This window comes from Dipodomys merriami, unplaced genomic scaffold, assembly GCF_024711535.1.
Source record: "Dipodomys merriami isolate MVZ:Mamm:240054 unplaced genomic scaffold, mDipMer1.0.p SCAF_13, whole genome shotgun sequence".
Lineage (NCBI taxonomy): Eukaryota > Metazoa > Chordata > Mammalia > Rodentia > Heteromyidae > Dipodomys > Dipodomys merriami.
In genome coordinates, this window is record NW_027202604.1 from 40,720,391 (window position 1) to 40,746,017 (window position 25,627).

Here is a 25,627-nt window from a genome sequence, read left to right on the forward strand (position 1 = left end):
AGCTCTGAGAACCTTAAGCCAGGAGCCCCGCTGGGGAGCCCGGAGCCCAGAGACTCCAAAACAGGCCCGTGGCAGCAGGGGCTGGAGCTGCGTATCGCTGGGGTTGGGTCCGAGGCTCAGCACACAGCTTGTCGGGAGGACAGCCCGAGGGGACAGGGGACAGGCTGCCACACCATCCCAGAGCCACCTGCCCCCCGTGGGGCCGGGCACCTGGCAGTGGCCAGGGGCATTCCCACCACCTTCAGGGCCGGGAGCCAGGGAGGCCCTGTGCAGTCCTGACACGGTGTGGCCATGGTAGGGTGGAGGAGGCCATTCTGACCCCCCCCAGCCTCTGGCAGCGCACACATCTTGCTCATTTTTGGGTGTGGTGGGCTCCGGCAGAGCCCACTGAACCCAGGCCCTCCGGCTCCTCCACTGCAGACTACCCACATGGCATCCGCCTCACGTCCGCTGTCCCCGGGGCAGACGTCAAGGTGTTGATAAACTTCAACGCACCCAACCCTCAGGACCGGAAGAAGTTCACTGACGACCTCCGGGAGTCGGTGGCGGAAGTGCAGGAGATGGAGAAACACCGGATAGAGGGTGAGTCCTGGTGGAGTGTGGGGGGGAGGAGCCCCGGATAGAGGGGGTCCTGGTGGAGTGTGGAGGGGGGGGCCCCGGATAGAGGGGATCCTGGCGGAGTGTCGGGGGGAGGAGCCCTGGATAGAGGGGGTCCTGGCGGAGTGGGGGGGGGAGGAGCCCCGGATAGAGGGGGTCCTGGCAGAGTGGGGGGGAGGAGCCCCGGATAGAGGGGGTCCTGGTGGAGTGTGGGGGGGAGCCCCGGATAGAGGGGGTCCTGGCAGAGTGGGGGGGGAGGAGCAGTGGCAGAGGGCGGGGCAGTGGCCGTGGCTGGAGGCAGGCAATGCTGTGACCGCCTGAGCACAGAGACGTGAGGTCTCGCGTCTGTCTCTGCTCCCCACACCCCGTCCTGCGACAGCCCCGCGCCTCTAGGCCTGTGGCCCCAGTCCTTCCCTCTCTGGGAGCACGCCACCCGTCCTAGGAAACCTTGGCTCGGGGCTGCGCGCCTCTCTCGTGATGTTACCCAGCGCTCCTGCCAGGTCCGGTGTCAGCCGGTCACAGGCGGGACGGCCCTTCGGCTCCTACCTCACTGCAGCCACACCGGGGTCACCCTCTGCCCTCTGGACAGTGGCTGCAGAGCCTCCCCCGTCGGAGCGGCTTGGCCGGCTCTGCCCGTCCACCAGCAAGGAGAAGGTGCTTCCATCTTTGCGGTGGACTAAAGGCAGCAGGGCGTCCGATGTGCCCCTCGCCAAGCCCCTCTCCCAGCAGCAGGGCGTCCGATGTGCCCCTCGCCAAGCCCCTCTCCCAGCAGCAGGGCGTCTGATGTGCCCCTCGCCAAGCCCCTCTCCCAGCAGCAGGGCGTCCGATGTGCCCCTCGCCAAGCCCCTCTCCCAGCAGCGGGCCGAGCTGCCCCAGCCTGTGGCCTCACCTCCCTCCCCCTCCGTCCCCCATTGCAGCGGAGCTGGAAAAGCAGAAGGGCGTCGTCCGGCCCAGCATGTCCCAGTGCTCCAGTCTGAAGAAGGAGCCGGGCGCCGGGACGCTGAGCCGGGCCTGCCTGGACGACAGCTACGCCAGCGGCGAGGGCCTCAAGCGCAGCGCCCTCAGCAGCTCCCTGCGCGACCTCTCGGACGCAGGTAAGAGCCGCCGGCCCGCGCACGCAGGCGCTCAAGCTCCAGCTTTCCCCCACAGACAGGGCAACCCAGGAAGGTAGGCAGAGGCCTGGTCTCGGGGTACGGGCGGCGTGACACAGCCGGGAAGGCCCACGTTCCCTCGCTTTACTGACCTGTGCACACCACTCTAAGCCTGGTCGGCCCATCCATGTTCTCTGTGCCGCTGCGTCCTGGTGTTTTTTTGCTGATGAATGAAATTGCTGAAGCCCTCAGTTGCCTGGGGACCCCTGTCCTGCTGTCCTGGCCCTGGGGACCCCCTGTCCTGGTCTTGCTTCCCTTCAGGACCTCTTTCCTGGGAACCCCAGGTCTCTATCCAGCGCTCAGGCTGTGGCCCCCGTGAGCGTGGCTGGTTCTAGGGTGCCGGGTAGCCGGTGGCACCGTGGCTGTGGTGCTGTCTCCTTGTCTGTGTGCCTTAAGTTGCTGCCAGCCACTTAATGCCAGCCAGCAGCAGCCCTTGGGCCTCCTGGGTGCCCGGGAGCGAGGGTATGTGAAGCGAGGGAGCTTCTAGAGCCTCTCTGCAGCCTCTGGGAGCAGCAGCACTGTCGGGGCAGCGCTGGGGGCGAGGCATCGGCGGCTCGCGGCGGCGCGGTTCCCGGAGCAGCAAGCCGCGCTGCAGCTGGTGTGGCCCTTGTTTGTCTAGAGGACCCCATGGCCGAGACCGGCCCGGCAAAGCCTGCCCCTGGCCGCACCCGTCCCGCCCCATGCAACACCGCCTCATGTGGCTTGCTCATTCCTCAGACTCCTTTTTGTTTCCTTGTGTAGTTTTTTTTTCTTTGCTTTTGTCATCTTTTTCATAGTAAAATGTAAAATCCATCACCAGCATGAAGGTTTAAGCCAGAGCTTCTCAACCTGGACACGGGGCCACACAATTCCTTTCCGCAGGAGCTGTGCTGGCCTCTGCCCCCGCCCCCCGCCCCAGGCCACGACGCCTGACTGGTCCCCACATCTAACAATGCTGGGTACTCCTGTGAGCATCTCGGCCCTGGTTGAGAACCACTGGTTTCCCAGTGGCTGTTCAGCCCAGCCACACGTCACCAGCTGCCAGGGCTCTGCAGACTGTGGGCCAGGGACTGTTTGAGTTTGTGCAGTGTGGCAGGCCCCGTCTCCCCAGCACACCCTACCCACGGGTCCCTCCGGTAGCAGTGCCTGTGCCTGAGGCCTTGGGGCCAGGTGCCCACCAGACCCGGCTCTGAGGTCCCATAGAGTTCCACGGAGCAGTGCTCTCCGGGCCTGCAATAAGAAACAACCAGCAGAGCCCTCCAAAAGCTACAAGCGCAGGGGCGTGATGTCTGATCCCAGGCCACCAGAGAGGGCCAGCAGCCTACCCAGAAGATGCCAGCAGGGCGGCAGGAGAGGAGAATGTGTGCACGGGCACCTGGGCCTGCCCCGCTGAAGGCGGTCACGCGCCAAGCCTGAGGTGGCTCTCAGAAGGGACAGCCGGGGGCTGGCCTGTTGCCACTGCAGACCTGTGAGCAGCCGCCTGACGTCCGTGTTACCTGCCCAGGAGACAGCCGGCCGCAGACACCTGGAACGCTGGCAGTGGCCGCAGTCTGAGGGCCCGGGAGCCGGCCCTTCTGCAGAAACACCACGCCCGGGCGGTCAGGCCTGGCCCAGCCCCAGCTCCTCTCCGAGATGGGCACTGCAGAGGCCTGAGCGGATAGCACCTTGTCCCCAGGGAGAGCACACTCCCCCGGAACCCCAGGGTCCCCTGCCGCCCATGCGCAGACCACAGGAACTACGTGCTGCTCTGAGAACAGCTGTTGGACCTGGCTACGGTACACCGTAAGCCCCAGTTTCCCCAGCTGCACTAAGGAGATGGGAAAAGCTTAGAGCTGCCTGGCGTCATCGCCTGCTGCGGGCAAGGGGGGGAGGAGAGCCTGTGGTGGAGGCAGCCAGGGCGGGCAGGCGAGCCGGGGCCTCCGCAGCTGAGCTGCTCTAGATGAGCACCACCGCGGCGCCGGACAGCGCAGAGCACCGGAGGACGCGGGAGCCGCCGTGAGTGGCCTGAGCCCTGTCCACACCGCGCAGAGACAGCCTGTGCCACGGCTGTCTGCTGACCCCGCGGGCCAGGATAGACCCGGGGAGGCCTGTGAGCACGGCGTCCAGGACACGTGGAAAGCACCAGAGCAGCGCACCTGGCTGAGGAGTGGACGAGAGCAAGCCGCAGGCCCCGGCCCGGCCCGTGAGTGGGAAGCGGCTCTCAGCTGCAGGCCATACCGTGGCAGCCACGGTTAGGGACACCGGCATCGGGCCCACTACCTGCCCCGGCCTGGATGGCAGCTGGCGTCCCCCTTAGCCTGGAAGGCCCCCAGGCCAGTGTTGCTGACACCGCAGACTCTGGGCGTGTCCTGTGGCACCAGCCCTCAGTGCCGTCTTGAGCACTCACCGGAGCAGGGGAGACCGGAGCATCCGTGGTATACGCTGGAAGCCAGGCGAGCCTGAGCAACCGCCGGCGCGTGGAGCACCCCAGAGCCCCAGCTGCTGGGAAGGAGCTGGGGAGCACCGTGAGGTAAAGGCACTGAGACTACGCAAGGCCGGGTGTGGCGGCACACATCGGGAAGACGGATCCGGAGGGCTGTGGCTCCAGGCTAGCCTGCCATTCACAAGATCACCTCCCTGGGTAAAAGCAGACATGGTGGCGTGTCACCCAGCCGTATGGGCCACCCAAGCAGGAATGTGAGAGTCCATTCAGTAGCCGCTAGAGCCGGGCACCGGTGGCTCTCACAATCCTAGCTACTCAGGAAATGGAGCTCTGAGAATTGATATTCAGAGCTAGCCCAGGCAGACAAATTGGAGAGACTGTTATCTCCTATTAACCAGCAAAATGCTAGAAATGGAGCCATGACTCAAGTGGTAAAGTGCCAGCCTTGAGTAAAAAGCTAAGCAAGAGCTCAAGGCCCTGAGATCAAGCCCCATTACTAGCATGCACGCGTGCGCGCTCGCACACACACATACAAAACAACAACAACGACAATAGTGAAAATAGCTGGGGACATGGCTCCTGCAGACAGAGGAGGCCTGCGCTGAGATCAAGCCCTTGCCCTCAGGGAGGTGCAGCAGAACCGGACAGGCCTGGCCCGCACAGCGCTGAGGGAAGGGGCCCTCCCGCCCAAGCAAGGGCCGGCCTCCCCTCGGTGTCCATGGTTTCAGCAGACACCCCTGCACTGCCCTGTGCTGGGGCCTTCCATTACCCAACTCCCACCCGGAACTGGGCTTGGGCCAGACAACCAGGTAAAGGGACTCAATGTCCTCTGTGTGCTCTAGCAAGACTCAAGGAACCAGACGCTATTTCCAACCACCTGGCCTGTCTTGGAGGTGCAGCTCCGGGCCAGTGAACACACAGCAGCCTCTTTGCCATCTGGGCTGTCCAGCCTAGAAAGGACATAAGTTGGCTGCGCGTCACATGCTCCACCCTGCTGTCCGGGTGAGCGTGCTGTATGGACGGACGCTCATGCGGGATCCAGAAGGGGGAACCAGGCTGAAGGCTGAAGCAGCCCCGGGGCCTGAAGCTCTGCAGAAAGCTGAGGAGAAGCCCTCGCCAGGGACTGCAGGCCAGAGTGGGCCTCGGGTCTTGAGCCTTCCTGCGATAGAGCCAGCTGGCTGGGCCAGACACCTGGCTTACGGAATGCTGCAAAGCATTCTGGGAGGATGATCTGCTCCCAACCAGGGCACTGCACAAACTAAAACTCAGCCCAGAGACAGGAGACGGGCCACCAGTCTCCTCTCCTCCTGCCCACTACCTGCTGTTTCCCAAAGGCAGTGGGGATATATATATATGTGAGCATGAGCGTGGACATGACACGTACATATATATATGTGTGTGTGTGTGCGCGCGTGTGTATGCGCACGCGTGTGTGTGTGTGTGAGAGAGCTCCGTGGCGCAAGGCCTGGGAGCGGTGGTGGGTGTTTGTGCTCCTGCAAAAACTGCCCCAGCCTGCCAGCAGCCGAGGCCAGCCTGCACCCTGCCCCGCGTTGGGGGAGAGCAGACAGGAGTAGGGTGGCAGGGCCCGTGCGCAGACCTCAGCCCCCAGGCCCCTCTGCAGAGCACCGTGAGGAGGAGGAGGAGGAGGAGGAGGTCGGGGCTGGGTTGAGACGTTTTTTCCCCTCCACCCAGTGCCTGCTCCCTACGGCCCCGCTGCCAGCTCCCCCAGCCCCGCCCCCGCCTGGCACCGGCGGGCAAGCGGCTGCGGCGGCAGGCAGGCCGGAGGCGGTGGCGGCGTGCGTGTCTAACCTCTGGTATTGCATGTTCTGGGCAGGGAAGCGAGGGCGTCGGAGCAGTGCGGGATCGCTAGAGAGCAATGTGGAAGTAAGTAGGAGGCCCTCGTCGCTGGCTGTCCTGTGCCGTCCCTGGTTATATCTGTGGCCTTTTTGTTTTCTATTGTGTTGCTCTTCCTTCCCCTTCCCCAGAGACACAGCCTCGGCCCTCCCGCCCTGCCTGCTGCCCATGCATGCGGCTTCTCCTCTAGAAGCATCCGTGCCTCTCACCGCTTCACCCCTGCCCAGCGGCGGGGCTGCTCTGGATTGTGCATTCATTTCCACCGAGCCTAGCCCCCGGCTCCGAGCATGGTTAACCGCCCTGGCTTTCCACCCCCGTTCCGGGCCCGCCCCTCGCTCCCCCTCACTGCCGGACGTGCTGCTCCCTCGGCTTCCCCGCGCTCTGCCGTCCCATGGCTTCCTCCCGAGTTCGCTGGCTGTGTCTGCGGTCAGGACACCATGGAATTGCCCAGCTAGGGTGCGGGAGGAGCGTGCCAGAGGAAGTCAGGGCGGGTTTCATGAGATTTCATTCATCCTCCATCTCCAGCGCCGTCCACGCCGCCGCCTCGACCGGCAGCTCTTCCTCGGACTCCCCCTCTTGCCTGGTTCACAGTAGGGAGCTGGGCCTGGCCCAGGACGGGCTGCAAGGCCGCCTCCTGCGGACCCCCGCCGGGGCAGGGCCAAAGCTCTGAACCAGTTGAGAAGGGCCTGAGAGCTTAGGGCTCAGCTTTACACCTATCACGCATCGCCCTCCTAGCGCACAGACACCCCACCCCACCGTGTCCCGAGACCACAGGCAGAAGAGGTACGGGGGCGCGTGCCCCAGAGCCCGGCTCCTCCACAGTCAGGAGGCTGGCCCCGTGCCTGCCCCCTCCGGCCAGGCAGTGGACGGAGGGCTTAGCACAGTGGGTGACTTCAACATGGAAAAAGACGGTTCTGACCTGCGCTCTGAGATCTTTTAATTTTGATTTCTATGAATTTCCTTTTTAGGGGTCCATCATTAGCAGTCCTCACATGCGCCGGAGAGCAACATCAACACGAGAGTGTCCATCTCGCCCCCCCCAGGCCATGCCCAACTCGTCCTCCCTCCTGGGCTCCCTGTTCGGGAGTAGGAGAGGGAAGCCCCCTCCGCAGGGCCCCCCGCCACCCCCCCACCCCGCACACTCAGCCGGCCACCTCCCCGGGCCCACAGAGGGCCTGCCTCAGGCCCCGGCACACGGGCACCACGCCCAGTACTGCCACATGCAGAATCCACCCCCCTACCACCACCACCACCACTACCACCCGCCCTCCCACCTGCAGCACACCCACCAGCATCACCACGGGCCCCACGGCGGCCACTACGGGGCCCACGCCCACGGCCACCCCCCGCTGCCCCCCACCCACGCCGGCCATGGGGGGCACCCCGCGCACCACCACGGGCAGCCCCCCGCCCCGCCCCCCCCCACCAGCAGCAAGGTCAAACCCAGCGGCATCAGCACAATCGTGTAGGCGGCCTGGGTGCCGCCGCCCCAGCCTCCCCAGCCGAGGGCCGCAGACCGGCCAGGGCGCCACACCGCTGCTCCACGCTCCCCTCGGCCTGAGGGGCCTCGAGCCCCCCGCTCGCCTTCCGTGGAGCGGAGCTCCTCACTGGACCTAGCCTTGGCGCCGGCCGCGGGCGCGTCCCTTCACCCCGCAGGAGGGGCCTCGACGCAGCCCCAGTAGACACAGGCCTGCCCCCCAGCGCTCTGCCCGCTCCCGACACACATCTGACCCCCAACTTAGAGAAGACATGAGATCTAAAAAAGCAGACAACACAGAACTTACCCCCAAAACTTGCTGCATTATTGCTCTGTTCTTGACAATGGGCAAAAAAATTAAGTAGACCTGATATGGTTGATGAAAATACGTAAGTAAACTTTATATAATATAAATATATAAATATATAAATATATAAATATCTATACTGTATAGGTAGTGTTTGTGTGTGAGAGACGTGCATTCAGTCCCCGTTAGCCACATAGACCTCCACCTCTCCCAGGAAGACAGACGTAGACGAGGGTGAGAAAGGAGACCACACTCCCCTGCTAGAACAAATTCCGGTCGTCCATATCTCCATAGAAGCAGCGCCCCTCCAGGGCCAGCTGAACCCCGCACGACCAACCATTACCGTGCCAAGGAACGTAGCGCTCCCTGCAGGTCTAAAGACGCCCACACCGCTTCGTGTGAATCCTTACTTATTAACAGTGCGATGCTAGGTGACCGGTGTTGTAACTGCAGGTGAACAGCTGGGTCGGTCACCTCTGCCATCGCCACTTGGGACATTGGTCCCACAGATCCTTAGACACAACTGTGAATTCCATGTTCCACATTCCTCTTCTATGCACATGGAGGACCAAGCCCCAGCCCTCTGAGGGCTCTCATCCTCGACCCCATAACCCTGTCATCCCGTCCCCAGCCACACAGGCAGGAGCCGAGTGTCCCGCGGGGGCTCTGCCCCTGCAGGGTGGTGTGCACGCTGGCCAGCCCAGGGCTGTGTGTCCCCCGTGTTGTGCGCTGAGTGGCAGCCGTGTGCTCGCGACCCCGCCATCACCGCGGCCACCCTGGCGACTCTGGCCAGGCGGCGCCTCCGCCACCCCTCACGGCCCCCGAGCTGCCGGGCCCCATGCCCCTGCGTGTCTTGTCGCTTCTGTGTGTGACGCCATGCGCTCCCCGGGGCTGCCCGCTGCCCGTGTCCGCTCCAGTCACCCATGGCCGTACTTTGCAGTTTCAGCCTTTCCAGCCACTGCAGCCTCCCGTGCCGTGCTCCTAAGCCTGGGACCCGAGGACTACCCACGGCCCTGCCCAGGCGGGGGCCGCTCCTTCAGAAAGGCCGCCGCCGCCGCCGCCGCCTGACCCCGAAGCCCGCTCTGGCTTTGTCCCCTGGCCGGGGTCGCCAGCTTCCCTCCTTCCCCTCATGCCATCAAGGTCACGAACCAGCAGATCTGCAAGCTCAGCACTTTGTTAGCACAGAGCGCAAGCCCAGCGGCTGGAGGCGTTTTGTCCCACCCACCCTCGCTCCAGTCCTCTCTGGCACCCGCTCAGAGAGCGGGCGGCGGCGTGGGTGCACGCAGTCCGGCCCGGTGTGTCCCTCGCCGACGGGAGGCCTTGTGCATGCCGTCAGCACCAGCCGCGGGGCTGTGCTCTGTATTGTACATTTGCAAAAATACCAGTGTTACTGTTGACAAATAGTTGAAGTAAAGTGATAACATATTAAGTATGTCGGCTTCTCTTCACCCTCTCTGTACAAGGGTCGGGTCAACCTGTAAACAGCGGTGGTTCCAGGAAACACAGCTGTCGGCTTCAGGGTTGCTCTTTCTGAAATGGCAGCGTCGCTCCCAATGCACTCATGCCAGGGTCAGGCCGGGACCCGTGCGTCCCAGGCCAGGATCCCGCCAGCCCTGCAGCCACTCGGAGCTCCGCCCCCAGTGCTGCCCTGCACTAAGCTGGGCTGCATCGCAGGGGGTGGGCAGGGGCCAGGAACAGGCTCCGAGAAGCCCCGTGGGATGGGGAGGCTGGGACAGTAGGCCCTCCCTTGGCAAGCGGAGAAGTGTCCCGCAGGGCCGCTGCTGGTTGAAGGTGTGGAGCTTGGCAAGCATGGCTGCTGGTGCCTGCTGTCACCCAGCCTGTGCAGGGAGAGGGCTGAGGGCCGAGCGTCTGCCGCCTGCCCGTGCCCCGTGCACGAGCCACCCTGGCCACCCAGAGGGAGAGCCGGTGATGGCCGGCGCCCTCGGGCAGGCAGCTGCCAACATCATAGGTCTTTCCTGGAACAATAGGGAAATCATAGATTTGTATTTTTCAAGTTTCCACATGAGTTGCCTCAGTGCTCCAGCTGTGGCTCGAGACCCTTTCCAGCACAAGGTGGCAGGAAGGCGTCCTTGTGACAGCTGGCCCCTCGTCAGTATGCGAAGCACCATCACCCTTCCGCCCGAAGGCCCCAGGACAACACCACATTCCACCACAGTGGTGGAGATGAAGACAGCTGGGCACATGGGGGTGACCCGGAAGGTGCGGGTGGGCGGGACTGAAGGGGAGAAGGAAGCCAGAGGGGAGGAAGGAGAGGGAGGAATGAAGAGGGGCAGAGGGAATGAAGAGTAGATGGAGAAAAGGGATGGCAGGACAGTAGGGCAGGGGGTGATCCCCGGCACGCAGCCTCTGCGAGGGGGTGCTCACACATCTCAGGAGACTGCTCAGCCCCGCAGGCTCCCACGCCCCTCCCATCTGGAGGCTCTGGAACACCAAGTTCAAGCCCGCAGCCTGCTTCCTGCTCCCCCAGCCACAGGAGCAGCTCACCTGAGCTCATGCCACATCCGCTGCAGCCCCTCTGGCTCACATGGAAAGAGGGAACGCCCAGACATTGCTGGGCTCCCGGGCCTGCACTGGTGCCCTGAAGGACTAGCTGCTCTCCAAGCTCTCTGCAGCCCTGGACCTCAGCTGTCCACAGCCACATTGTTCAGGACACTCAGCTGTGGCCACCCTCCCTCCAAGGCTTCGGCTCCAGCTCTGGGTATGCTCGGGGCTGGCGGCCCTGTTACCAACTTACCTTCCACCATGAGCAGCTCAGCCCACTCTACCCAGGCAAAAGTCCCAAGTTACGCAGTAGACCATGGTCTACTGTGCTGCCGCCAGGCCGTACCCAGAGTGAGAGCCTCCAAAGGTGGAAGGAGGTCAGGGCTGCTCGCAGGTGGTCATGGGTGGCCAGACGCTCCCACCGGGGAGTCACATTTCCAGCCTCTTGAAGCCACAGCCAGAGTGGCTGACTGCATATGAAAGGGGTGAGACTTCCCAGGGAGAAGACCCCAGAGCCTCCAGGCTCCTCGCCCCTGGGCAGCGGCTGCAGGCCGGCTGGGCTTGTCAAGGAGGAAGGGAAGGTAGTTCTCCGGAGGGGCTGCGTCCACTTTGGTCTCTCTGACTGATAACCAGGACCATCTGAGTCACTCTCTCTCCCTCAGCCCAGAACTCAAGTGAATCTGGTTACGTCCCATTCAGCCTTGGGCCAGCTTCGGTGCCATTTCCTGATGAAAATTCTCTCCTGGACCTCAGCCACACCTTCACTTCATGGGCCACTGAGTGTGAGCCAGACTGCTCAGGTCTCCACCCCTCACTCACCACAGGCGTGGCTCCACATCCAAACACCAGGGCTGTGGAGAGGCCCCTGGAAACAGCTCAGGTGGCCTAGCGCTTCTCACTGTCGGGGAGGAGCCCGTTGCTCGTCTGCTGCAGGTCTGAGCACAACAGGGCCTGTGGTTCTGTGTGCCAGCGGCTGCTGACTCCCCAGCACAGCTCGTAGGCAGGGTGAGTGCAGAGCCAGTGCATCCAGGAGCCAGCCTGGGGTCTAGCACAGTTGTACTGGACATTTGCCACTCCCAGCTGTACTGGCTCTGTGTCGAGGAGGTTTGGCCCAAGCTAGATGCTGGCAGAAAGCGCCAGTGGGCAAAGGCTAGAGTTGTGGCTGCTTTGGACAGGCCCGGGCAGAGTGGCTGCATTTGCTGGTGGCAACCCCAATACCAACTGCTGTCCAGGTGCCTACTGGGAATGGTACCCTAGGCCTGCCCAGGGGCTCCAGCACACCTGGACTCCCCCAAGGACACTGCCACACGGTGCCATTCTCTCAGAGGAAGTTGCTCAGCCAACGTCGTTAGCTGTGTTAATAAGAAACAGGAAGCAAAGAAGCAGCATGGCATGCGTTCAAACAGCATGCTGTACTTCATAAACATGTCAATGCTCTGTGTCAGGTACAGATTCCCCTCTGAGAGCCACCCATGGGCCCGAACAAGAACCCTGGGGGCTCGAGTGCACCTAGGCTGGGCACCTGGGGGACACTGCTCTAAAGGAGAGCCAGACGCTACTTATTCTTCTCTTTCTTATTTATTTTACTTGCTGTGTAGTCTTAGCTGGCCTCAAACCCACAATTCTCCAGCCTCGGCCTCCTGAGAGCTGGAATAATGGAGGACACCTCCACACACGCTGCCAAAGACTTTTCTCAGAGACTCCAAGTCTGGAGGTCACATTAACCACCTTTAAAGGATCGGAGGAGTCATGTACAATATCGCCTATATTTTATTTTATACTTCTCTGGAAATGGAACTCTAAACAGAGGTTTTACTTTTTAAAAAAACAACAACAAAGAAGAAAGAAAAAGGAAAACAAAAGCAAGCAGAGGCCAAGCGGAATGCTGGGAGCCGGGTCTGCGGGCACGGGAGGAGCCGCGCTCACAGGGACGCTGCAGTGGGGTCCGTGGGTGCAGGGCAGCGCCAGGGTGCTCCCTCCTCTTGTCCCACCCCAGCGTGGTGCGTGCCAGAATAAACACCCCAGAGCACAGGCTGCGCCTCCAGCCAGACCTGCCCGCGCTGCACACGCGGCCCTCACACCAGCCTGACTCCCACTCACACCTTTGTGGGCCAGGCTCCTGGCCCAGGGTTCTACCTCAGCTCAGCTAGAGCTGCAGTGCCACCGTGCAAGCGAGCGAGCGAGCCTCCTTCACGGCTGACCAGAGGCCACTGCAGGGCCAGGCCCATCCCGCAGGGGAGACCATGCCGCTGGCCCCGTTGGTGTAAGGGAAATGGCCACTGCGCACATGGAGGTGACCAGGCCTCATCAGGGTGGCCCAGAGGCCAGTTCTGAGAGGCCACTCAGCTCTACTTTGCTTCTCAGTAGCCAGTCCAGAAAGAAGCAGAGAGCCAGAAGGCCAGTACCCAGCAGGTCCCCCAGTCCTGTGAGGTAGGGGATACAGTGGTTGTCAGGGTCCAGGGCCTGGTGCCAGGCCAGCCGAACCATCACCTCTGCCAGGTACAGCAGGATAGTCACCTGTCAGAACAGCAAGCACACATCAAAACCAAGTTAGAGTCTGCAAACAGCCAAGAAACACCAGCTGGTTTTCATGGGCAGGAGCCAAGATAGATGTCAAGCCCAGCCTAGGGCCAGAACTAAGTGAGGCAGACCCCTGCTCTATCAGCCATGAGCAACACAGAACAGTCATGACCCAGAACTGACTCACTGCTCAAGCCTGCTGAACTGTGCCCAGGCAGGCTCTGGCTCAACCTCCTTCACCCTAGAGATGATCTCAGGCTTACTGGTAAGTGTGGCGCACTGAGTAGTGTGATGTATGCAGTGAGTAGTGACATGTACAGTGTTGGTGTACAGTGATTACATGCAGTGTGGATATAAAATATGCAGTGTGAAAGATAGGTGGGTGATTTATGAGGTGATCACATGCAGTATGCAGCTCTCAGTGTGCAATGTGAATATGTGTGTAGAGTTCACGTGCAGTGCACAGCTCCCAGTGTGAGGGGTGCAGTGTGAGGTGCAGTGTGAGGGGCAGTGTGGGGGGTGCAGTGTGAGGGGTGCAGTGTGGGGCGCAGTGTGAGGTGCAGTGTGAGGGGCAGTGTGAGGTGCAGTGTGAGGGGTGCAGTGTGAGGGGTGCAGTGAGGGGTGCAGTGTGAGGGGCAGTGTGGGGTGCAGTGTGAGGGGCAGTGTGAGGGGCAGTGTGAGGGGTGCAGTGTGAGGTGCCGTGTGGGGTGCAGTGTGGGGTGCAGTGTGGGGTGCAGTGTGGGGTGCAGTGTGAGGGGTGCAGTGTGAGGGGTGCAGTGTGAGGGGTGCAGTGTGAGGGGTGCAGTATGGGGTGCAGTGTGAGGGGTGCAGTGAGGGGTGCAGTGTGAGGTGCAGTGTGAGGGGTGCAGTGTGAGGGGCAGTGTGTGGGGTGCAGTGTGAGGAGCAGTGTGAGGGGTGCAGTGTGAGGTGCCGTGTGAGGGGTGCAGTGTGAGGGGCAGTGTGGGGTGCAGTGTGAGGTGCAGTGTGAGGGGCAGTGTGAAGTGCAGTGTGAGGGGCTGTGTGAGGGTGCAGTGTGAGGGGCAGTGTGGGGTGCAGTGTGAGGTGCAGTGTGAGGGGCAGTGTGAGGTGCCGTGTGAGGGGTGCAGTGTGAGGGTGCAGTGTGAGGGGCAGTGTGAAGTGCAGTGTGAGGTGCAGTGTGAGGTGCAGTGTGCAAGGTGCAGTGTGCGAAGTGCAGTGTGAGGTGCAGTGTGAGGTGCAGTGTGAGGGGCTGTGTGAGGGTGCAGTGTGAGGGTGCAGTGTGCAAGGTGCAGTGTGCAAAGTGCAGTGTGAGGGGCCGTGTGAGGGGCAGTGTGAGGATGCAGTATGAGGTGCAGTGTGCGAGGTGCAGTGTGTGAAGTGCAGTGTGAGGGGCCGTGTGGGGGTGCAGTGTGAGGGGCAGTGTGAGGGTGCAGTGTGAGGGGCAGTGTGAAGTGCAGTGTGAGGGTGCAGTGTGGGGGTGCAGTGTACAGCTCCTAGTGTGAGGGGTGCAGTGTTCTCTATGTCTGGACCTTGCTTTCAGGCTTGAACAAGTTGAATAAACTGCATTGACTCTTGGAAGATGGGGACTGTGTGCCACATGTCCAGGAACCTCTACTCTACCCCACCCTGCTCAGAAGCTCCACTGGGACAGGGAGTGAGCCTGCCCACTGGGAAGCCACTTCTCCAGCCCAGCCATCCCCACCTGGCCCAGGCCCGCCAGCAGGCACAGCACCACAAAGGGCTTCACCTGGACCAGGCCCGCCAGCAGGCACAGCACCACAAAGGGCCTCACCTGGACCAGGCCCGCCAGCAGGTACAGCACCACAAAGGTCTTGCTGTTTATCAATGAATGGCCTTCTACCAGGTAGATGATGTAGAAGAAAATCAGATGACCAGGGACCACCAGGAAGAGCAGGACTCGGGCGGACATGGAATTGGTTTCTGGAGGAAACAGAACCAAGAGTACATGTGGCCTGCCTGGCAGGGTCCACCTTGCAGGGGCCAGGCCTGAGGTCACCTTGCAGGGGACAGGCCTGAGGGCACCTTGCACAGGCAGGCCTGAGGGCACCTTGCAGGGGGCAGACCTGAGGTGGAGAGAAAGGCAATTGGGGTGAGGCTTTGAAACCCAACAAGCAGCACTGTGGTGAGCTCCCTGGGTGGCTTAGGTTTGGTTTTGCCTTGGGTATCTCAGACTGTCTGCAACCCATAATACAAAGACGGGTGACAGCCTCAGTGCAGGTCTGCTTTATCCAGAAATCTAAGAAAGGAGCCGAGCCAATCAAGAGATAGCACAGGTGCAAGGTGGCCGTGACACCTCCCCTCGCTGGGGTCAGTGCTGCCTCTGGGGCACAGAGGGCTCCCCTACGCCGTGGCGCTGGGGACCACTGAGACCATGGGGCAGCCTGGCAGTGCCCCACCCCCACCAGGGTGCTGTCGTGAGGAGCTGCACTCCATGAGGGACGCCCTTGGGAACAAGGGTCCCTTTGCACGTCCACCCACCTGGCTGAGAGAACTGGGTGCTCCTCCTCTTGTGGTGCAGGGCCAGAGAGAGAGAGATTTAATAAGACCTGGAACCTTGTTACACAACACCACAGTTCCAGATCCAGCCTAAAACAACTTCCCACACCAACAGCAAGAGGAGCCCCACTTTAGAAAAATAACTGCAGATCCGAATGGAGAGGATGCATGTCAGACTGTCCTAAAACAACTTTAAGGACCATGATGAGCTTGCTCCCTGAAGCATGAGCAGTTACCACAGAAACACTGGAAATCAACTTAAAACCAAGCAGCAGGTAACAAAAGAACCAGAAGATTCCAAGCAGAACCAAGGGAGAATTACAATATCCAGAACTTCCCAATAACTCAATCAGCTGACTGAATGGCAGGATGGAGAGGACAAAACAAAAATAAAGGGGTCAGGCACCAGTGGCTCACACCTGCAATCCTAGCTACTCAGGAGGCTGAGATCTGAGAATCACGGTCCAAAGCCAGTCTGAGCAGGACAGTCCATGAGACTTATCTCCAATTAACCACCAAAAGGCTGGAAGTGGAGCAATGGTTCAAGTAGTAGAATGCTAGCCTTGAGAGAGAGAGAGAAAAAAAAACAACACCTCAGGAACAACAGCCAGCCCAGGACTAGCACAAAATAAATAAATCAGTAAACTTGAAATCATATCTGGAAAAGATAAATCTACAGATCCAAGGAGCCTAACAAACCCAAAATACACCCTAAAAAATCCACACTATCATCCAGCTTCTACAAAGTTATGAGATAGCAAGACAGGACCTCTGAGTTTGCACCGCAAACAGGGCCTAGCAGGGGGTGGGAGTGGCCCAGTTTTCAAGGGTCAAAAACAACAGTGGACCCGTAGTAGTGCACCAGTGAAAACACCCTCAGGAATGTGCCAGCACACCTACCCTAAGTGATGATTAACAGCAGTTTTTTAAACCAAGAGGAGATGACACAAGGGGAGAAAACACGACAAAAGACATTTTTGTTAAAGCCCCTCCGATGACTGCAGTGGTTCTGAGAACGTCACCCAGGCAGGGCCCTTTGCCCACTGCCCCTCTGCTCATCAGAGAAGCACTTCCAACCCTATGGCCACATCTCCTCTCACGCTTGTCATGGGGCTTGAACTCTGGGCCTGGGCGCTGTCCCTCAGCTCTTTAAGCTCAAGGCTAGTGCTCTACCTCTTGAGCCACAGGGCTACTTCTGGTTCTCTGATGCTTAATTGGAGATAAGAGTCTCATGGACTTGCCTGCCCGGTCTGGCTTTGAACCAAGATCCTCAGTTCTCAGCCTCATGAGTAGCCAGGATGACAGGTGTGAGCCACCAGTGCCCGGCTCCTCCCATTCTTTCTCACTGCACCTTTGCTGCTGCCCTGGAAAACGTCAGTTTATAATCATAGGCTTGTTTCTTTTGTGGTTCTCTCTCCTGCACATCTACCTGTGAGGGAAGAGGTGGGCTTATGTTTCCCACTGTAACCCACAATCTGACCACCTAGCGCCTGACAGACATTCAGTATGTATTTGTGTCCATGAATGAAATAAATGCACTAATGAGTGGATGGATAAACTGATGAATGATGGATAAGTGGATGGATGATGGATGGATGAGTAGATGATAGATGGATGAGTGGATGGATAATGGATGGACAGAAGGAAGGAAGGAAGGGAGGGAGGGAAAGAGGAAGGGAGGAAGGGAGGGAGGGAGGGAGGGAGGGAGGAAGGAAGGAAGGAAGGAAGGAAGGAAGGCAGGCAAGGCTGTTAGTCAGCTGTTCAGAGGAGGGGCTGGGACCCTGAAGGTGCCCCATGCTGAGGTCAGATTCTCATCTGCTAACAGAAATGACCCTGTGGCCTCCAGAAGACATGAGACCCACCTGAGGTACAGAAAGTAGAGCAGGGGTTCGGACAGAACTTTTTCATCTGGAGAGGGAGAACACCAGGGGTGCTCCAAATGTGTAGAAAGGTGGAGACCCGGCTGGTCTGGATGGCCACCAGGTTGCCACCAACTCCTGCAAGGAAAAAACAATAGAGTTTCCCTCCTCTATCCCAGGCTCCGGGGTTCTATCTCCTCTTTCAAGGTCACTTCCTCCAGGAAGTCTTCTTTGATTGATTCAGGATGTGATGTGCTTTACTTCTCTCTCCCTCAATCTTGCATGACTCCCAGGTAGTGTGGCACAGACCAAGAATGAGGTCCTGTCTGGCCAGCTGGTCCTTTAAGGGAGGGAAGTGGGACAGGCAAAGCAGGTTCTCAGAAAATATGTGTTGGTGTCTGGTGGTGATCAGACCTAGGGAAGGAGTGAGTCTGAGGGAAGAGGAATGGAGAGTGGATGGTTTAACAAAGGCTTGAAGCCTGGGCACAATGACTAGCTCCAGCAAATCCTAGTTACCTGGGGATCAAAGATTGGGAGGATTGTGGGCAAAAAGTTCACAAAACCCTATCTCAACCAATAGGTCAGGGATCTGATGGTGCAGACCTGTTATTCCAGTTGGACAGGAGGCATAAACAGGGGGACAATGACCAGTCTAGCCCCAGGAGAAGTGACCAGGCCAGCCCCAGCCGTGGCTGCTAGGGAAACCCACTGCTATCTCAGTCTTTGTTTGTTGTTTTGTTTTGTTTTTGTGGGTCGTGGGGCTTGAACTCTGGTCCCGAGCATTGTCCCTCAGCTCAGCTCAAGGTGAGAGCTCTACCACTTGAGCTACAGCGCCACTTCAGTTTTCTGATGGTTTATTGGAGATAAGTCTCATGGACTTTTCTACCCTGGCTGGCTTTGAACCTTGATCCTCAGATCTCAGCCTCCTGAGTAGCTAGGATTACAGGTGTGAGCCAGGCACCCAGTTTTCAGTCTTAGTTTTTAAGAAGAGAGAACTCAGATTTTTAGGTGTAAATGTCTGAGTGTTACTGTCACCAATGACTCTCACAGAAAACAAACCAGCAGGGCCTGGCACCCATCTCTGAGGGCCACATCAGAGTGCACAGGGGAAGCCAGAGTAGACTCTGTGCTCAGCTGTGGGCAAAGCTCAGGCCCTGGCAGTTCCTGTGAGGTCTCCTTTCATCTTAGGAAAACCTACCCCACAGCCCAGGCCGCCACCTGTTCACAACTTGGCTGCTCAGTGGCCTTCAAGAGCCTGGGTCCAACCTGGGACTGGTGTTCAGGCCCAACCATCCATGGGGATCTCCCATCCACGGGTCATAGGGAGCCCTTGAAACACTCACCACACATGACGGGCGTAAATATGGCCATGCCTTTGTACTGCTGCTTCGATGCGGTCATGCTCAGGATGAGCCCTCCAACACTGTGGAGATAACAGGTGGCACCAAGCTGTCAGAGCAGGCCCTCAGCAGCCCTGTACCACCCACCGCCACCCCCCAGGCCTTCAGAGTGGACTCCCAGCAGCCCTGCACCACCCCCCCGCCACCCCCAGCCCTGCACCACAGAGCAGACTCCCAGCAGCCCTGCACCACCCCCCGCCACTCCCCAGCCCTGCACCACAGAGCAGACCCCCAGCAGCCCTGTACCACAGAGCGGATCCCCAGCAGCCCTGTACCACCCACCCGCCACCCCCCAGCCCTGCACCACAGAGCGGACCCCCAGAAGCCCTGTACCACTCACCCGCCACCCCCCAGCCCTGCACCACAGAGCGGACCCCCAGCAGCCCTGCACCACAGAGCAGACCCCCAGAAGCCCTGTACCACAGAGCGGATCCCCAGCAGCCCTGTACCACCCACCCGCCACCCCCCAGCCCTGCACCACAGAGCGGACCCCCAGCAGTCCTGCACCACAGAGCGGACCCCCAGCAGCCCTGCACCACAGAGCAGACCCCCAGAAGCCCTGTACCACTCACCCGCCACCCCCCAGCCCTGCACCACAGAGCGGACCCCCAGCAGCCCTGCACCACAGAGCGGATGGATCCCCAGCAGCCCTGTACCACCCACCCGCCACCCCCCAGCCCTGCACCACAGAGCGGACCCCCAGCAGCCCTGCACCACAGAGCGGATCCCCAGCAGCCCTGTACCACCCACCTGCCACCCCCCAGCCCTGCACCACAGAGCGGACCCCCAGCAGCCCTGCACCACAGAGCAGACCCCCAGAAGCCCTGTACCACTCACCCACCACCCCCCAGCCCTGCACCACAGAGCGGACCCCCAGCAGCCCTGCACGACAGAGCAGATCCCCAGCAGCCCTGTACCACCCACCCGCCACCCCCCAGCCCTGCACCACAGAGCGGACCCCCAGCAGCCCTGCACGACAGAGCAGATCCCCAGCAGCCCTGTACCACCCACCCGCCACCCCCCAGCCCTGCACCACAGAGCAGACCCCCCCAACTTGCCGCCCCTAGCCCTGCCACCACCTGTCTGCCACCCACCCCCAGATTCAGCAAATTGCCCCTCCTATCCACAATGTCTGCTGCAGTTCCAGTAGACCCCAGGGCCTCTGCACCCCTGGTTTCTGTCTCCATCTCCATCCTGAGTCTTGGTGCTAACTGCAACCTTTTACACAAGGACCGAGCCTCGGCTCTGTTGCTGCTGGGCGGACACAGTACCCTCACTGTGGCCAAGATGACAATGTTGCATCATTCATGCTCCTCCTGGAGTTCAGCAAAGGCTTGCCCACCTCTTAGATAACTTAGAGATTTGGAGAAAGTAGATCCATTGATGTAAGGTTCCTGAAACCTTCTAGAACCAACAATTTCTGGACTTCACTCAACCTCTTTTGCCTGAGGTTTAGGGTAGAACATGTTACAGTGGACTAGAGAAGCCCCCGTCCGGTGTCCAGTAGGAAGGGGTGGAGGAAGACAGCCTGATGGGCAGAGACAACCCCACCAGAGACAGGCCTCTGAGGTTGCCGCAGCAGCCACGCTGCAGACAGCGGCCACAGAGTCAGCAGAACCTCAAGGCCAGGGAGAGGGACTGTGGCCTACATGGAGGTCTCGAGGCTGCAGGGAGCAACAACAGCCTGCTTGAGTCCTGGTCCAGCACTGGCTTTTGTAAAAGCCACAGCACCATGTTGGGGAGAATTTCTGGGCTCCAGGGTGCCCATCAGATCCACCCTCCCCTGCCCTGTCCACTTGGCTCTGCCTGGCCCCCTGGTGCTCTGTAAGCAGGGTGCAGATCAGACAGCAAATGAGGCCTTAGATTTTTGGTGAAAGAGACAATGAAAGCAGAGATAAAGGAGTCCAGGAGCTATTGCCACACATCACCAGGACCGCACACCACTGCAGCCTCCTGGGGCACTAGTGTCACCTGACTCGTGGCCCCACGGCCTCCAGCAGGCCAGGCAGCACTTGGAGCACTCACCTGCTGATGACCATGGCCAGCACAATGGGGAACCACCCAAATTTTAGGATCTTCATGATTGGCGGGTTCTGCTTGGCAATGACCACCCAGAGCGGGGTCAGAGCCATGAGACCTGCGCAGGCCAGTGGTGTCAGGTACCAGGTGTCTAGAACAGAAAGCACATACAGCTCATGGGGCATGGATGGCATGCAGCCTGGCCTCAGTGCCTGCACACTATAGGTGAGAGGCTATTGCTCACAGGGCCAGAGACCCCCATCTCGTATTTGTTCCAGCACGGTGATGTGTACATAAACCCTATGCTCAGGGATCGAGTGGGCAGCCAACTCTCCCCTCAGCTGTGAGGACTTATCAGGTCAAGACCCCTGACTCCTGAGTGTACCAGAAACGTTCATAGACTCATGGGAGAGACAGACCAGACAGTGGTGGACAGACTGAATCCTAGGTCATATGCTGGAATAAGCGGGGGCCAGTGGAGGGCAGAGAGAGGGTCTGAGAATTCTTATTCCTTTTACAATCAAATACAAATAGTTAAGTCCTATGCAAATCTGCTCATTTTGATTCAGTTTGGTGGAAGTTCAAAGTTAGGTTATTGGTTCTGATTCCTATGAATCGTCCCTGTCACTTATACAAACCTTGAGTCTCTCTCAGATGATGAATTACCAGGGAGTTGGTCTACAGCTGGGTCAGGAATAGCCCAGGTACCTGGCTGGGTCTGGATTCCCCTGGGGCACGGTGGGAGAATCAGAGCTTTGAGGCTATTCCCTTTGTCTAGACCAGTGGCCTCTGTTCCTGCTGGCCTCATCCCTTCAAGACACAACCAAATGGCCGGAGCAGCCTCAGGTCCTCAACAGCCTCCCTGCCCACCTCCGTCCCACAAGCAGAGACTGGCACCCATGTCCACAGCTGGAGTTGTGCTTTTCTTTCTAACCTGGTTTCTGCACAGTGACCCCAAGCTTTGGCACTGCAGGACTGGACTGGTACACGGTGCCACCCAATTGAAATGCCCATGATGGGTGCCCCTCCTACCTCTGTGTTGGTACAGGAAGCTGCTAACCAAGGCCAGAATGGACAGTGTGATGAGGTCTCCCAGGCTGGCCGCAATGGGTGTGGCAATGTTGTCTGGGTTGACACCCAGTTTTCGAGCACCGATCACTATGCAGACCATGAGCAGTCCTGCAAAGAAAAGGGAGGAGGCTCAGGGGCGGTGGCCCCAGGAGGGCTGGAGCCCCCAGGGGCCTTGGCATGGAAGAGCTGCTTATCAACTGGCTTTGTCTACCTCCCCAGAGGCATAGTGGACTGTCCCACCCACAGTTTCTCAGCCACCCTGGAGGCCTGAGGCATCTGGAGTCAGATTTGGCTTTGTGATCTGTGCACATGACATCAGAATGGCCCAAAAATATCCCAGACCAGGGCTGGAACCATGAGGATGTGGAGCTCACAGTCACAGATGAGGGGGTGGGCCCCACGGATGGGAGGAAGAGACAGAGGTGGCTGGAGTCTAGATGCCACCCTGGTGCTGGGAGCTCAGCTTGGCCCTCTGAGGTCCCTTATCTCAGGGGCCTGCGTGCTTTCAGCGGACACTGATTATCAATGCGTGTCTTCCCAGGATGGGCAGTGACAGGCAGGTGACAGAGTGTGGCTCAGAGATCTGACAGGAACCCCTATGGATGCCAGGACCCTAAGGCTCCTGCCTGTCCAAGAACCCCTGATGGTACAGACTTCTGGCTCCATCCATCCCATCCACTGCTCGGACTGGATGCAGAAACTCACTTGGTTCTTTAAGAAAATACTCTGCATCATGGTTATTGGAGGCTTAACACATCACTAGGAATACTGTGACTCTAGAAATAATTATAGCAAGGGCCTGGCTTCACTCCCCAACACCACGCATAAAAAATAAACGAGTCACCGGGTAGTGGTGGCTGGTGCCTATAATTCCAGCAACTCAGGAGGCTGAGATCTGAAGATCATAGTTTGAAGTCAGCCTGGGCAGGAAAGTCTATGGGACAGACTCTTAACTCCAATCAACTACTCAAAAGAAGCTGAAAGTGGCACTATAGCTCAAGTGGTAGAATGTCAGCCTTGAGCAAAAGAAGCTCTGGGACAGCGCCCTGGCCCAGACTTCAAGCCCCAGGACTGGCATGCATGCATGAATGCATACATACATAAACAAGTCACCCAGTGGTGGTGGCTCAGGCCTGTAATCCTACCTACTCAGGAGCCTGAGATCTGAAGATTACAGTTTGAAGCCAGCCTGGGCAGGAAAGTCTGTGAGACTCTCATCTCCAACTAACCATCAAAAAATCAGAAGCAGAGAGCTGTGGCTCAAGTGATAGAACACCAGCCTTGAGTGAAAAAGCTCAAGGGTGATGTTTAAGCCCTGAGCTCAAGTTCTTCCAGAAAGGAACAAAAATACATAAAGAAACACATCAGGACAATTATAATCACTCCCTCAAAACGGTCCAAAGCCACTGTCAGGAGCCAATTTGTGCCCCATCTGTGGCCAGACCTGCATCTTCTTTTGAAGTGTGTGAGAAGGTGTGCAAAGGCTGAGGCCCTTACACAGACAGCGGGGAGGGGTGTGCCACGGCCACAGCACAGGGCAGTGCTGGGGTCCCAGCAGTCTACCCACATACTGAGGATGCCTCCAGGTACTGGAACACATGGGCTCACCTAAGGCAAAGGCAGCGAGGAAGGCGGTGATGGCACTGCTGGCGCACAGCAAGGCCACCTTGGCCAAGTCCAGCTCCTCCCGAGACACGGTGCCCAGCAGCAGGGCAGCCATGGCAGCCAGGAGCCCCACGACGGTGGCTTGCACCTGCAGGGCACCAATCAGACACATGAGGCCCTTTAGACCCCCACCTGCCACTGCCTTTCTCCCACCTCCTCGCTTACCTAGAGAGATGTACTCGTCCCTCACCACTGCCTCTGTCCTTCACCCTACAGTCTGCTCACAGCTTCATCAACAGTAGCTAAGACTCAGTTACTCAGTTACATGGAAATACACACCTGGGCAAGACCTGGAGCACACTTAAGTAAAATCTATGCCCACAGCATCACTGCCCACACTGTCAGCCACGGCTTCAGGCCTGGTGCAGAGGCAGAGCCACACTAGCCACAGGCCCGCTTCCGTGCACACAGACAGCAGAGAGGAGCATGCAGAAGTGGCTGCTCCTGGCGGGGCTGGGGCTCAGCCCCTGGGGGCCCCAGAGTGATCCCTGGGCAGGCAGCAAAGGGACAGAGGACAGAGACAGATGTGCTGGGAGCAGCTGGAGGAGGAGGAGCCCTGAGTGCCTGGGGTGAGGGTGAGGGAGGGGAGCAGCTGGGGAGATTTCAATTTCTTGGTTGGAAAATGGGGAGGATGTGTCCCAGCCAATGTGACCAGGGGATGGCAGTGTGTGAGGCAAAGTTCTAAACTAGAACCACGTGCTTGAGCTAAGCTACTTAGACAAGCACTCAGGATTTTGGAGGTGTTGGTCCATGGTAGGTTGGCCTCATTGCTTTTGGGCTTGTGCATGTCAGAGCGAGCCCACACCCCTGTAGCCAGAGGAAGCAGTGACTGAGCCCCACAGCACCCATCAAGGACAGGACCAGCGACCTAAGGCCCCAATTAAGCTCCGCTTGTATTTTTTTCATTTGATTTTTGAGACAGGGTCATATTATGCAACCTCAATCTTGCAATCCAGCCTCCCCAGTGTTAGGATTACAGGTGTGTGCCACATGCCAGGTTAGTTTCTAAGGGCCTTACCATTTCCAGTAGTCCCAAGAGGGACCCATTTTCTACTGCATGGCCCTTTAGAGGATACTGCAGGCAGGCAGCATTCTATACAGATGCCCCAGACTGAGAAGGGACAGGCAGCAGCAGAGACAGGTCCTAGGTCCAGGAAGGAAGGACCCTAGACCCTCAGAAAAATTAAGGCCCCTTACAAAAGGCAAAGTCCAAGTTTATCAGCTAGAGGACTAGGTGAGCTGTGTCTTTACCTTGAAGGTGCTAACAGCAAGGCTACTCATAAGGAGAGTCCTTCAAGGACCTGACTTGGGATGAAGCCATAAGGGGCTGGAGGATGGGAATGTGGATCCCAGGACAGGCATCTCCTGCAGGAGGCTGTGGTGGTGTCCGGAGGAGGGCAAGCCTCTGAGCTGCTGTAGGAATGTAGTCTGGTAGACAGATGGCCAGTGGACCCCCTGTCCTCAAAGCTCAGTTTGGAATGCAGGACAAGGTTTGTGTTGCCTTCTCCCACCCAGACTTTGCCTGCTCCAGGTCCAAGAAGGAGAAGTGTCAGTCTGACAAAACAGGAAAACAGAGACTGACCTGCACTAGGGCGAGGTTGCTGCTGATAACTCTGCGTTTTTCCTGGGGGTCATCAATTTGCCCGGTATTGGCCTAGGGTACAGAAAAGGGACATAGTATGTCTGGCTGGACCCAAAGCAATGGGCAGTCACATAAGAGAGATAAGAAATACCATTCCACCAACATAAGGACAAATCACCCTGCTTGTCAGTGGCCAACACAAAGCTTCCTCTGTGGGTGGGGATGGAGGAGAGGACACAGGCCCTGGAGATCTAGGTAGGCATCATGGGACATCCCTCCAGGCTGTCTGTGAGATGCTCACATCCTGTTTAATGACACACAGAGAGAGTGGACAGATACAGGAGACATCCACACACAGTTGTAGAGAGAGGGCAATGGTGGCTTATGAGCACCAAATAAAGACTGAAAAGCTATTATGAGACAAAAGACATTCTCTAAAAATACCAGGGTCAAATCAACAAGATGAAACAATTATATACACACCTACTGAATGTACATCAGTTGATGTAACCACATGGGGCAGACACTGAGCGAACTGAGGGCAGAACAAACAAGTTTACAATTACAGCTGGGGACTTGAGTGCCCACAGTCAGTAACGGACACAAGAAGACAGAAAAGGCTTGGGGAATGTGGGGACCTGGTGGACATAAACAGAAGAAAAGAAGAACATATGTGTCCTCTACAGAAGAGCGAGGCTAGGCCACAAAGAGGTGTTAATATACTTA

At 58.8% G+C, this 25,627-nt stretch overlaps 2 protein-coding genes across 12 annotated transcripts in view; one reads left to right on the forward strand and one right to left on the reverse strand.

Annotated features, from left to right (window-relative positions):
• The window catches only part of LOC138824851 (IQ motif and SEC7 domain-containing protein 1), a 216,901-nt gene extending 207,682 nt beyond the window's left edge, over positions 1-9,219 (forward strand). For 4 of the 8 annotated variants that reach the window (XM_070019228.1, XM_070019232.1, XM_070019229.1 and 1 more), the window contains 4 exons: positions 421-582; positions 1,515-1,691; positions 5,984-6,033; positions 6,972-8,819. In XM_070019228.1, coding sequence (XP_069875329.1) covers positions 421-582; positions 1,515-1,691; positions 5,984-6,033; positions 6,972-7,472 — 890 coding nt within the window. In that variant the 3' untranslated portion in view covers positions 7,473-8,819. Of the gene's footprint in view, positions 1-420; positions 583-1,514; positions 1,692-5,983; positions 6,034-6,971 lie in introns of all 8 variants that reach the window. The other 4 variants (XM_070019234.1, XM_070019235.1, XM_070019233.1 and 1 more) reach the window with 3 other exon arrangements.
• A 2,822-nt stretch (positions 9,220-12,041) lies between these two features.
• The window catches only part of LOC138824853 (solute carrier family 41 member 3-like), a 33,906-nt gene continuing 20,320 nt past the window's right edge, over positions 12,042-25,627 (reverse strand). For 3 of the 4 annotated variants that reach the window (XM_070019242.1, XM_070019243.1, XM_070019244.1), the window contains 8 exons: positions 24,902-24,973; positions 23,263-23,407; positions 21,616-21,762; positions 20,590-20,734; positions 18,508-18,587; positions 17,168-17,302; positions 14,581-14,729; positions 12,042-12,806 (listed from right to left, as the gene is read on the reverse strand). In XM_070019242.1, coding sequence (XP_069875343.1) covers positions 12,597-12,806; positions 14,581-14,729; positions 17,168-17,302; positions 18,508-18,587; positions 20,590-20,734; positions 21,616-21,762; positions 23,263-23,407; positions 24,902-24,973 — 1,083 coding nt within the window. In that variant the 3' untranslated portion in view covers positions 12,042-12,596. The remainder of the gene's footprint in view (positions 12,807-14,580; positions 14,730-17,167; positions 17,303-18,507; positions 18,588-20,589; positions 20,735-21,615; positions 21,763-23,262; positions 23,408-24,901; positions 24,974-25,627) is intronic. The other variant, XM_070019245.1, reaches the window with a different exon arrangement.